The sequence below is a fragment of the Herpailurus yagouaroundi genome, unplaced genomic scaffold, assembly GCF_014898765.1.
Source record: "Herpailurus yagouaroundi ecotype Mexico unplaced genomic scaffold, PumYag 208, whole genome shotgun sequence".
NCBI classification, from domain to species: domain Eukaryota; kingdom Metazoa; phylum Chordata; class Mammalia; order Carnivora; family Felidae; genus Herpailurus; species Herpailurus yagouaroundi.
The window spans coordinates 10,634,520-10,646,779 of NW_024412439.1; the positions used below are offsets into that span (position 1 = coordinate 10,634,520).

Genomic DNA, 12,260 nt, shown 5'->3' on the forward strand with positions numbered 1-12,260 from the left:
CCCATTTTGCCCCTCTCGTCACCCCGACATCCGGCAACGTCTGGAGCCATTTTGGATTGTCAACTTGGGGCTCAGAGGAGGGCTCTCCTGGCATCTAATCAATAGAAGTCAAAGATGTTATGCTAAATATCCTACAATGAACAGGATAGTCACCTGCAACAAAGTTATCTGGCCCCAAATGTCAATGGTGCTGAGGTTGAGAGCTCCTGCTTTAAAATTAGTACCATAGGAGCACATGGGTGGCTCAGTTGGTTAAGTGCCTGATTTGGGCTCAGGTCATGATCTCACGGTTTGTGGGGTCAGCCCCACGTCGGGCTCTGGGCCGACAGCTCAGAGCCTTCATCCTGTTTTGGATTCTCTGTCTCCCTCTCTCTCCGCCCATCTCCTGCTCGCATTCCGTCTTTCCGAAAAATAATTAAACGTTAAAGACAATTAAAAAAAAAGAAATGAATACTACAAAATCGCAAAGGGGCAATCCACACAGGGTCGCTCGGCCCTTTCCACTTTCTTCACCCAACATGGTTTTCTCTTGGCTGGTTCCTTGCTAGTCACTTCCTAGAAAGGTCTCCCTCCGGTGGACCCAACCTCATCACATTGCCCTGTTTTATTGCCTTGAAAACATGTGGCATCTTGTTTATGCCTTTATTGTCTGCTTCCTCCCTCTAGCATCCGAGTGACCCGAGGAGGGCAGTGTCCTCATCTGGGTCGTTCCAGCTGTACGTCCGGAGCAACGTCTGGAGCCATTTATACGGGCCCTCGGGAAACATTTGTTGAACCAGTGGATGAAAACATGGTTAATTTGTAGTTTATTTTTTCATTCATTCATCAAATATTTATTGGCGATAAACCCGGAGGCATCGACAGGGGAAGACTGACACTGAGTAAATAGGCACATGAGCAAATAGTTTCTGTGATAAGAAGTCGTGCAGTTAAAGCACCAAGTAGCAGTGAGTGAGCACATCCACCGAGGGATATGACTCAGTCTGGGGCGGGGTGGTCAGGTCAGGCTTCCCAGGAGAAGCGAGGCTCCAGCTGATTGCTGAAGGATGAGTCGGATGCATCGGTCAGCAGGGTAGAGGAAGGAGGGGAGGGGACAGGGACAAGAGCATCCAGGCGTAGAGAACAGAGTGTGTGAAGGAAAGTAGTAAAAGAGATACACATCGGGAGCAGAGAGAGGGCTCGTATGGCCGAGGCACAGTCCGGCGAGCCACACACGGCATTTATTTTGCCAAGCCCAGTGTAGCAACACTGGAGCGAGGAGAGACATTGGAGGCTTTTAAGGATTTTGTTTTATTTTCATTTTTTTAAGTGTATTTATTGAGAGAGCGAGAGACAGAGAGAGAGCGCGCGCGCGCATGCACGGGCGCCCGGGAACGAGTAGGGGAGGGGCAGAGAGAGAGAGGATCAGGCTCAGCGCCGTCAGCTCAGAGCCCGACATGGGGCTCGAGCTCACGAACCGTGAGATCAGGCCCTGAGCCAAAAATCAGACACTTAACCAACTGAGCCACCCAGGTGCCCCCTGCTTTAAGGATTTTAAACAGAAAGTAACGGGACCCAAGTCTGAAACACACAAACCAGTTCACTTCCGGAGAATAGATTTCAAAAGGACAAGCGGGGAAACGGGGCTGTGGGTTTGGAGGCAGCTGGGGTGGGCAGGCAAGAGGCAGACGTGGGGGTCGGACTGAGGTGTGGCAGTGAGCTTGCACACAAGCTGGATATACTTCCGTAATGAGAAACATAACATTTTGGAGCTGGAAAGCACCTTAAAAAAACAAAACAAAAACCAACTCGGGGCACCTGGGTGGCTCAGTTGGTTGGGCTTCTGACTCCTGATTTTGGCTTAAGTCACGATCTCACTCTTGTGGGTTCGGGCCACATCGGGCTCTGGGCTGACAGTGTGGAGCCTGCTTGGGATTCTCTCTCTCTCTCTCTCTCTCTCTCAAAATAAATTATAAGAAAAAAAGATAGGTTAAAAAAAAACAAAAACACCTCACCATGAATCACAAAAGGAGAGCCTTACAGAGAAATGTTTGAGAGGAGGAAGGAAAATGGGAAATGTGGGAGAGTGGAGGGAAAAAATAGACATGGAGAGGGGGCTGGAAACATGTGGGTCTGGGAGCGGAGAGATGGGGGGGGAGGACTCCGGGCAAGGAGGCAGCAGAGTGGCGCCACGGTGCGTGGGGGCAGGGAAGGGGCTGGGAGGTAGACTCCTGAGGGAGGAAGCCCTGCATGACGCGGAGAGGGTGCACAAAGTCAGGTCCAGGCTCAGAAAGAAGGAAAGGGAAATGTGTGTGAGACGGGAGGGAAGGGGAAAGTGGAGTAGGGGTTTGGAAAGTCTCCAAGGGAAGGGAGCGACAGGTGTGGCCAAGAATGTCACCTAGGCCTGACCCCGCTCCCCACCCTCTGCTGACTTCTGGCCTCAGTGCTTTCTTCCTTTTGCTGGGAAGGACCCTCGTCGCAGGTGGGGGATAGTGACCCCCTAGAGGTGGGGTGCCAAGGGTCCAGGCAGGTCAGGGATAGGGATTGGAATGGACAGCCAAGAAGACGGGGCTGTGGAGGCCGGGGCCTGGGAGCCAGGTGTCAGCTGGAGGGCGGGACAGGAGGGTGGCGGCCAGGGGGCACGGGCTGGGCACGGGGCGTCGGGGTGCTGCTGGGCCGGTGGTTCTGGGAATGCAGACTCCAAGCAGGCTGCTGAAGGGGGGCAGTTCTGAGGGACCGGAGCTAGGGTTCCCCAAGGTGGGGACGCTTAGGAGAGCCGACTGACGAAAAGGAAAAGCAGAGGGGTGGGGACGAAAGTAGGGCAGGACAAAGAGCGCCTAGAGTAGAAACCAAGAGTCCCAGCGGAGGGGAGGGGTGGGGGGGGCGGAACCGAGGGGCCCAGGGCGTCCCCCCCCCCCCCCCCCCGCTCTGGGGCGGCAGTATCCCAGGCGCACCTGCCGGGGAGAGGGGAAGGGGCATCCCGCTGCCCAGGGAAGTCCAGTCTGGAGGGGCTGACTCCAAGCTGGGGACTCCGGAGAAGCCGCCGCCTCCTCCCTACCCGCAATCCAAGCCGGGCAGGAGAAGGGGCGTGACCCTGGGGCTCAGGTTTCTTCCTCTTCACCTGGGCAAGGAGGGGTGGGGGCCAGGACTTCCGGCTCAGGTGAGTGTCCCTTCGGTGACGTCAGGTCACCCTCGGCCGCCCTCCGGTCCCGCCTCCCCCCCCCCCCCGCGCTCCCGGTGCCCGCGGGGGCGCGCCCCTGACGCCCTACATATACTCAGGTGCGCCGCACCTGTCCGCCCGCACCTGCCCGCTCACCGCCGAGCCACCGGGCACTGCAGCCTCAGGCCGACAGCCCAGGGCACTTTGGGGGCTTCCAGTACCCAGGACCGCGCGCACACCGCCCCTCCGCCTTTCGTCTGGGTCGGGTCGCGGAGAACGCCGGAGGGGACCGCCTGGCCTTCGCGGGATCGCTTTTTCGACCACCAGTCCCCGGGCGTGGCCTGATCCTTCCGTGAGACCCTTGCCCCGCCTGAAGGATCGATTTGTGTGTGTGTGTGTGGGTGGGTGGGTTTTTTTTTGTTTTTTTGGCGTTTTTCTCGAGTGACAAAAAGATCTGCAGTCACTTGACCCCAAGCTTCTCTTCGGGTGACTCGTCTCTTTCTGTGGGGCTGCCCCTCCCCCCCGAGGTGGGTTTGCTTTACCGCAGGGTCGCCCGCCCGGCGTCCCCAGGCTCTTCCGAGGGCGAAGATGGCCAATTCGGGCCTGCAGCTGCTGGGCTTTGCCTTGGCCCTGCTGGGCTGGGTGGGCCTGGTGGCGGCCACCGCCATCCCGCAGTGGCAGATGAGCTCGTACGCGGGCGACAACATCATCACGGCCCAGGCCATGTACAAGGGGCTGTGGATGGACTGCGTCACGCAGAGCACCGGCATGATGAGCTGCAAGATGTACGACTCGGTGCTCGCCCTGCCGGGTAAGGCCGCGGGGCCGACGGGGCGGACGCGCCCGGGGAACGAGGGCGCCGGGCGGGGTGCGGGGCAAGGGCGCGAGGCCCGACGCCCGGGGTTGCCGGGGAGCAGGACGCGGAAGCGGCCGGACCGGGCCGGGGGCGGGGTGGTGGGGGCTGCACGTCGGCTGCGCGCCCCCCCCCCCCCCCCCCCCCCAGCCGAACCTCCCCGGGTCTCGGCGCCCGGCGGCCCAGCCCCCTCTAGGCCTCTCCTACCCCCGCCGCCCTGCGCGGCTGGCGGCCTCCGTCTCCCGCGCTTTTCTCTCGGACAAAAGGCGGCGCGGGGCGGAGGGCGCTGCGTCCGCGGAGGAGCCTTGCGCGCCGTCAGACGAGGGCCGCCGCCTGCGGCCTGTAATCTTATCGGCCGATTAGCCGAAGCCACAGAGCCGGTGGCCGCGATAGTGGGGGTCAGGGCTGGGCCGCGGGCCGAGATCTGCGGCCCGTGCGGGGGCTCCGGCCGCCGCCGTCGCCGCCCCTCTCCGCGGGCCCCTTCCTCCCTGCCCCCCCTCTCCCCAGCCGGGGCGGTTTCGCCGAAACCCTCGCGCCCCGGGCGGGTCCTAGGGCAGGAGGAGGGCGGGGCGGAGCGGCGAGGCCGCGGAGCCGGGAGGGGGCGGGATCCACCCGGCGCTGCTCGGGGCTTGGACGGCCAAGGGGCCCCAGCCCAGCGACCCGCGTTTCCAGGAATGAGGGCGTCCTTCCCCCTTCCCCGCAGCGGCCATACAGGCCACCCGAGCCCTCATGGTGGTGTCCCTGGTGCTGGGCTTCCTGGCCATGTTCGTGGCCACGATGGGCATGAAGTGTACAAGCTGCGGGGGAGACGACAAAGTGAAGAAGGCCCGGATAGCCATGACCGGAGGCATCGTTTTCATCGTGGCGGGTGAGCAGCAGGCCCAAGGAGGGCCCAGCGCCTCTCTTCTCCGGCCGCAGCGTGGAGGCGTGCGAGGTGCCGGCCCGGGGCCTCCTGACATGCCCCTCTTTCTCTCCCCCAGGTCTTGCTGCCTTGGTAGCTTGTTCCTGGTATGGCCACCAGATTGTCACAGACTTTTATAACCCGTTGGTCCCCATGAATCTGAAGTAAGTATGGGAGCCCGGCCTCCTAAAGGGGCGACAGTTCCGGATCCCCCTCCAGGAAAGGCAGCGTTTCTGACCCGAACCCCCTCTCTCCATAGGTACGAGTTCGGTCCTGCCATCTTCATTGGCTGGGCGGGGTCGGCTCTGGTCATCCTGGGAGGCGCCCTGCTCTCTTGCTCCTGTCCCGGGAGTGACAGCAAAGCTGGGTACCGTGCACCCCGCTCCTACCCCAAGCCCAACTCTGCCAAGGAGTATGTGTGAGCCGGGGGCCCCCTGGCCGGGCCTGGCAGCCTATGGTGTGCCCGGGGGCCCGAACCGGCCTGGGGCAGAGCTCGGCCTGTGGGCGGGGTGCGGAGACAGACAAGCCCCGCCACCCCGCTCCCGCACCTTGTACAGTTCCCCCGAGGGGGTTGGGTGAGGGACGCAAAAAGAGGAGGGTGTGCTTTTTGTACAGGAATAAAACCGTATGTTTTGGAAAGGAGGCTTTTTTTCCCTCCCCCTTCAGGGTCTCTGCTTTCTTTCAACCCAGATCCTTGCAGGGAACCCGGAACCTTTAAGTGTGTCTGCTTCAGTTTAAAACAACACACCCTGAGCGCTATCGGTGTGCAAGGCCCTCCCTGTGGCACCGTTGTCACTTGGGCCCCAATGCTAGTGACTCTCCAAGACTCAGGTGCCTGGCTTCCCTGCCTCTTCCCACGCAGTCCCTCCCACTGCCAACTCCCGCTTACACAGCTAGCAAAGTTTCTTTTTTCGTAAAAAAAGAGATTTTATTAGGCTGGGAAGGGAGGCGTCTCTGTTCCCTCACCTTCCCCTCTGCCCCTTCCCATGTTTTGTCCCGCCTGGAAGCTACTCCCTGACTCGGGGGTCACGAGGCAGGACCTCCGCACACAGGGAACACAGGTGGGGCAGGGTAAGGCCGCCGCAAACAACGAAAGGATGGTTACGCGTCCAAGGTCTCTCTCCCCCCTCCCCAGTACAGGCTAGTCAAGGCTCCCCGTCAAACATCCAGGTCACCATCTGGGTCTTCTGGGTCCAGGTCATCGAACGCGTCTGGCTCATAGAAGATGCGGCTGGTAGCGGGGCCGGGCCCAGGGCACAGCAGAGCCTGCTGTCTGGGGAGAGGAGGGGGGAGCGGGTGCTGGTGAGGGTGGGTAACGGGGTCCTGTCTGGACACGCTTCCTGGTGACTGACTCCCTCCTCTTTCTCGTTGGCTTTCGTGTTTTCTGGGTTCAAGTCCCTTTCTCTGACCTCCTCGTTTAGTCAGCATGGGAGCCGCATCCGGCACCGGGATAGACTGATGCCGCTCTCCTAACGATCCCCTACGTTCTTGGCAGCTCGAGGGCACGGATCCTGCCACGGTGTGGCTTCGCCCGCCCACACACTGAGCACAGAACGACAGGCCTACAGAGACCATTATGAACCTGTCTCTACCACACCCAACCGGCTTCCCGTCCGTCCTCCCTGCCTAGAGAGGGGCAGGGCCACTTCCCCAGGGTCTGGTCTGGCTCAGCCCAGACCCGATTGCTCTGTGACCTAAGGCTCTAATGGCGAGAAAGGAGACATAGAGGCCCTTTAGCCTCGTTGGGGCAGGAGCGGGTAGAGAACCACTCCCCAGACTTGTCTTTGGAGGTGGACTTCAGCCCCTGTAAAGTCTGAGGTTAATCAATAACCTGCCATCACCCCACCTCTCAGGCCCGGACGCGGGGCTCTACTCAGGAACCCAGGCGCCTGGCCCCCAACCTTACTTTTCGGAGCTGAACTGGAAAGGCAGTGTCAGGCTATCCTTGGCTTCTCGCTCTCTCTTGGACAGGTGGAGGTTAAAGGTCAAGTGGGAGGCAGGGTCCACCTGCAGGCACGAGGGATACTGCCACTGCCTCATGGCTGCACCCCTGACCCCACCCCCACCCCCTGCAGTTTCCAGTCTCTCCTTTCACCAGACCCACAAGCTCTGTTCCCTCGTTCCCTCGTTTCCGCCCCTGGCCTGCGAGATACCTGCCGTGTGTGAGGATCTGGGTGGGGCTGGGACTCTAGCGGGGGTCCCCCTTGGGGATCCAGGCTCAAGTCAGGCAGGACGGAGAACCACAGAGTCTGGGGGAGAAGAAAGAGCATTAACAGAAAGGTTGTTTCCACCTGACGGAACAAACCAGAGAGAAGAACTTGGCCCCCCCCACCCCCTGCTGGCCCTGCCCCTGCCCACCCCTGCCCGCCCCACCATCAGTGAAACAGCTTCCAGCCCCTGCTCTTCCCCTCGCCCTCCTTCAAAGCTCTCCGAAGGGACTCGCTCCTTCTCCCCCAACAACCGCTCCCAGTCTTTTCTCCTTTGCCGTTTCTTGGAAGTCAAGCTCTCCTCTTGGTTAAGCCCAGGGGATCCGAATCAGGCAATCCTGCGTTCAAATCCTGGCTCTACCACTCACGGTCTGTAACTTGGGTAAGGGGACAACAAAACAAGCCACCTCCCAGGGCCGTGGGGAGGATCAGGAGGGAAATGACAAAACAAGGAGACAGAGGGAAGCGCTCAGCCACACCGGCTTTCTTACTCTTCTTTCCGCCAAGACTCCCTTTCCGTCTGACCCTGACCTTAGTGCTTCCCTGGGGTTCTCCTGACCTCGAGGGTTGGGCGCTGTCGGGGCCTCCGACAGAGGATGTGGGCCGAGGCCTGGCCCGCTGTACCACTCAGGGTCACCTCGGTCTGGGCAAGGCTGCTCAATGCTCCCATGGGGCCCGGGCCATGGAGCTCTCGGTGCAGCAGGCCTAGCACGCACAGCTGCTCCGCTGCGGGGCCGCCACCTGGAAGGACAACAAGCGTGGGGCGCAAAGGGCGGTGGGGAACACTCAGAGTGGAGGCCAGGAATGGAACAGTAAAGGAGGAGGAAGGAGGGGGTGCCCCACGTTCCGTTGCTGCTCCGCCACAATCCTGACTTCCCTTGGTGAGGCTGGGACTGCGGAGCTGCAGCCCTCACCTCCTCAGAGTGAATGTGAGCCAGGCCTACTCTGACTTGGTCCTCGGTCCTCGGAGCTCCTCCCTCAGGGCCTTTGGGACGGAGTTAACCCCTTCCTCTTCCAGTCTGCTTACTTTCCAGCCTCATCTCTTACACGATGAACTACTTGAGGCTTTTGGAACTTGACCCCATCCCAGTCAGTGCCTTTGACTCCCTCCCGTTGTCTCTCTCTTTTGCGGAGCGCACACACACACACGCTTAAAGAGCATCAGCACTGTGCTCGAAGATGCCTTTGTGTTTTGACGCTTACAAACGTCGGCATGTTTGGGCTGAAGCATATGACGTCGCTATCACCTGACCTAACGGCAATTCTAAATGGTTCCTCCTAGGTGCGCCTGGGGGGCTCAGTTGATTAAGTGTCTAACTTCAGCTCAGGTCACGATCTCACGGTAAGTTCGAGCCCCGCGTCGGGCTCTGTGCTGACAGCTCAGAGCCTGGAGCCTGCTTCGGATTCTGTGTCTCCCTCTCTGCCTCTACCCCACTTACACTCTCTCTCAAAAATAAACATTAAAAAAAATTAAATAGTTCATGCTAATACTGTAATTTCACCCCTTCCCCCCACTCTTACAGAGTAAACTGAAACACTGAGAGACTCAAGCACCTTAACACAAAGTTGGGTAGCTGACTGCATGGTCAGTTCTAGAATCCACGGTATACTTCAGGGCTACTCCCAGGGCCCCTGGTCTGGCCAAATTTGCCTGGCTAACCCCTTCCTCTTCGAGACAGTTCTTTCCTTAGGACACCCTGTGTATGTTCCTTTATCATCACGGCTGCTATCAGACTGTCTTGTAACTGCTAACTTGTCTGTATCCTTTTTGGCACTTTGAGCTCCTGGAACACAAGAACCTGAGCACAGTTAGTCTTTACTCTCCTGGTATCTAGATTTGTGCCTGACGCATAGCACGTAATTTGTACTCATTGAGTGAACGAATGAAACAAATGAGTAAAAATGAACGCGGAAGAGGAACAAAAGCCTGGTTACGAAGAAGTCCAGAACTAGAATCAACGTGAAAGAGATGGAATAAGGCCCAACTGGCAATCCCTAATCATGTTCTTGCTCAGAATGGAAGAGGGCTTACTCCTTGGCAGGGGAAGGTACATGACGAGTAGTAATGAAGGGGTCTCACCACGGCAGGCGTGCTGACGGCTCATGGCACAGAGGGCCTGGCAGAGGGCGGCACAGGGAAGACGCAGCAGCAGCCAGCTCAGCGAATCGAGAGCCACAGTGACAGGACCAGGGTCCGTCCTCTCGCACATGGCCTGCAAGGCTCCCAGGGGTCCCCCCGGAAGGGCTTCCCCAGTCTGTGCCCAGTTGAGCGGGTCTCTGAAGAGGTCATAGTAAACCAGCCTGCAAAGGGAAAACAGGAGACAACTTATTAACCCTGCCCCTTCCCCTCAATCTTGAACTTCACCCTGTGATCTCTGTGGCTCTCTGTGACTTAGAGCTAAAACTGAGACACAGACTACCATGTGGGCAGCACAGGCTTTGGTGTCAGAAAGCCCTGAGCTCTAAGCGTGGCTTTACTACTTACCCAAGGTCACCTAACTGATAAACTACTTATCCTAAAACTGTTTCTTCATTTGTAGAACAAATGCACAGATACCAACTGTTTGATCTTTAGACCGATCCTTAACACGTATTAAATGCTTGACAAACGTTAGTTATCATCACCATCAAACATTTCCCGAGCCTAACTCGTGTCATTCCCTGGAGGAACAGGGAGAGGACAGGAAGTGAGACATGGTTCCTGCCTGTAGGACAGTTTAGAGAAGATCAAGAATTAGATCTAACTATAGATAAAATAGCACCACAGAAAAAAGGAGTCTGACGTGGGTTAGAAATCCTGGGATCGGATTCACGGTGGCCCAACTTGTTCCTGGACGCCACCGTCCTATCTGTTGCTTCTCTTGTTAAGTGCCACCTTAACATGAAACATCACTTCCATCACATGGTTGAAAAACCAGAGCTGAACACAGATGTAAGCTACTGAGCTGTCTAGACCGGAAAGTAATCTTTTTTATCCAGGCACACAGGTGGGTTCAGGAGTCTCCTAAGGTCTATTCCACATCAGTCTATAACTCCTGGAAATTCTACCTGCTAGAGTCCTTTTACTTTCCTCTTAAACTCTCTATGCTTACTTACTGCTACTGTCTTAAGCCAGATCTGTCACCCCCTATCATCTTTCCCTAAGATGCATTAGAGACCACACCCGTCTCATTCACCACGCCTACCACAGCACCCGGTTCGTAACTGGTGCTCAGTACACATACACCCCTGAGCGAACCTGGACTACCACAGCAGCCTTCCCTCCCGGTCTGTCTGAGGCTGCCCCCTTCTAATCCATTCTCCACACTGGTCACTGGAGTAGTCTAACAGTATGAGATTATCACTCGCCTCTTACACGTTGAAAGGGCCGTCACTGCCTTTGGGATAACAACTGAACTCATTTTCACGCTGAGACCTTTTGCTATCGGTCTGGTCTCAGGAGGCTCTTCCAACTCCCATGAACAGCTATGCCTTCCCATACGTCCCTAATTTTGCACAGTCTGTTACTTTCGCCTCTAGAACAAATCGCTCAGTAGCTGGCAGCTAGTGTTGGTGCAAATCTGGAATCCACGTCTGGAATAACCATCCCCGGATTCTGAATACCTCAAAAGACAGAATATGTTCATTTTTATCCACCAGTACAGCTTCTGGTGCGAAACTACAGCTTCGGCCTCTTATTACGCTCCCTTTCCGTCTGCGCTTCTATGGCCCATGCTCTGGGTTCTCCATTAACTCGCCACTCCTCATTTCTCTTACGAATCTTGGCCTCCCGAAAGACACATATCCATTCCTTCAAATGAATATGCCGTAGAGCAATTTCCTTACAGGGATCCTACACCCAACAAACTCTCTCCCAATCTGTGCTTACCGGCTGTTGATACTGGAGTCAAAACCTGCACGAAACTCTTCCTCGCTCACTTCACAGCCCAGGATGTGGACCTGCTCCCCACTAAGGCAGAGATGAAGGAGAGTGTCACAGAGCTGGGCCCAGCCTTCCTTCCCGGGGACTTTGGGGGGAAGGCTGCGGGATACTCACCCCAGCGCAGCTTTCTTGATAAGCGCCTTCAAGAGACTGCGCCCCTCCCACTCCACGGAGTCTGGGGAGAGCGAGGGACGGATAACCAGCGTGAGAACGCTGACGTTTCCGTCCTCACCGACCCCGGGGGACCACCCCTCGCCGGTGACACGCGGCTCTTCCTCTCCGCTGCCGCCCCTCGAGCCCAGCTCGCAACCCCCGGCGCCTCTGGCCCTCACCCCGCAGCAGCACCAGGCCGCGCAGAGCCAGCACCGACTCCATCTCCAACTGGCGACCCGTCCCTCCTCCGGCGCCCTCTGATGGCGTCACGGCCCGCCGCCCCGCCCCCTCCAGGGAAAAGGGGCGGGGCACCCATGAGTCCTCCCACAACCAAGACCCGGCCCGGTCCGGAATGAGAGGTGATTATGTCCAATATCCCAGGGGGCGCTCACGCGGAGGGGCCCCTCCCGAGATCCGGCGCACAGACGCAGGACATTTTTACCACGACTGGGGCCGGAAGAGCCGTTGGGGGCAGTTGTCGGCGGGAGGGGTAGGAGGCCGCACGAGCCCGTCCGACGGCCCGACACCCGGGGACGAGAGACGTCACCCGCCCCGCCCACGCCGCTCCAGGCGGGGCCCGCCTCGCCCCCGGGGTCCGCCCCGCTGCCACCTTCCGCGCTTGCGCGATACTGCGGCCTTGTTGGGAGCGCTCTCGGCTTTCCTCTACCCGCCCCCATAGACCGAGGAGGGGGAACTTTAGTCCCGGTGAAGCGAATACACGTCACCACCGGAAGCAGTGTCAGAGGGGAAGAGGAGGGGGGAAGAAGGGAGGAGGGAGCCCTTAGGGCGGTAAAATGGCGCCTGTCAGAGTGGGAAATCCAGCTGCAGAGGCTGCAGAGGCTGCAGCCCCGCTCCCCAGCGGCTAAGGCACCCCCGACTTCGGGGAGGGGGAGGCCGCTCCGGTCTAGCCATCCGCGCCCTTCGGCTCCCCCTCCCCCTCCTTCCCCGTTCCTTCGCCCAGCCGGCCCGTCCGCCACCGCCGCCGCCGCCGCCGCGGCCCTTCGCGCGCCGCGGCCCCCGCCCGCCCTTTCCCGCGGGCAGCCCCCTAACGCGCCTGCGCAGCGGGCCACCCTCCGCTTCCCCCT

The 12,260-nt window shown here is 58.8% G+C and overlaps 2 protein-coding genes across 6 annotated transcripts in view; one reads left to right on the forward strand and one right to left on the reverse strand.

Moving 5' to 3' along the window:
- The window catches only part of CLDN7 (claudin 7), a 28,362-nt gene extending 22,827 nt beyond the window's left edge, over positions 1-5,535 (forward strand). Inside the window, exons 3-6 of one of the 2 annotated variants that reach the window (XM_040453404.1) lie at positions 3,710-3,950; positions 4,696-4,860; positions 4,973-5,057; positions 5,153-5,315. In XM_040453404.1, the coding sequence (XP_040309338.1) occupies positions 3,728-3,950; positions 4,696-4,860; positions 4,973-5,057; positions 5,153-5,315 (636 nt within the window). In that variant the 5' untranslated portion in view covers positions 3,710-3,727. Of the gene's footprint in view, positions 1-3,709; positions 3,951-4,695; positions 4,861-4,972; positions 5,058-5,152 lie in introns of those variants that run through there. The other variant, XM_040453405.1, reaches the window with a different exon arrangement.
- A 260-nt stretch (positions 5,536-5,795) lies between these two features.
- On the reverse strand, positions 5,796-12,129 carry ELP5 (elongator acetyltransferase complex subunit 5). Of its 4 annotated transcripts, none has more exons than XM_040453394.1 (8): positions 11,618-12,129; positions 11,137-11,197; positions 10,969-11,049; positions 9,181-9,401; positions 7,660-7,841; positions 7,047-7,142; positions 6,800-6,900; positions 5,796-6,166 (listed from the first exon to the last, which is right to left on the reverse strand). In XM_040453394.1, the coding sequence occupies exons 1-8, from the start codon at positions 11,850-11,852 to the stop codon at positions 6,052-6,054; spliced, it is 1,092 nt and encodes a 363-aa protein (XP_040309328.1). In that variant the 5' UTR covers positions 11,853-12,129; the 3' UTR covers positions 5,796-6,051. The 4 variants fall into 4 exon arrangements, with proteins under 4 accessions (XP_040309328.1, XP_040309330.1, XP_040309329.1 ...); XM_040453396.1 differs by lacking the exon at positions 11,618-12,129 and adding an exon at positions 11,355-11,546; XM_040453395.1 differs by lacking the exon at positions 10,969-11,049.
- Positions 12,130-12,260: the final 131 nt, after the last annotated feature.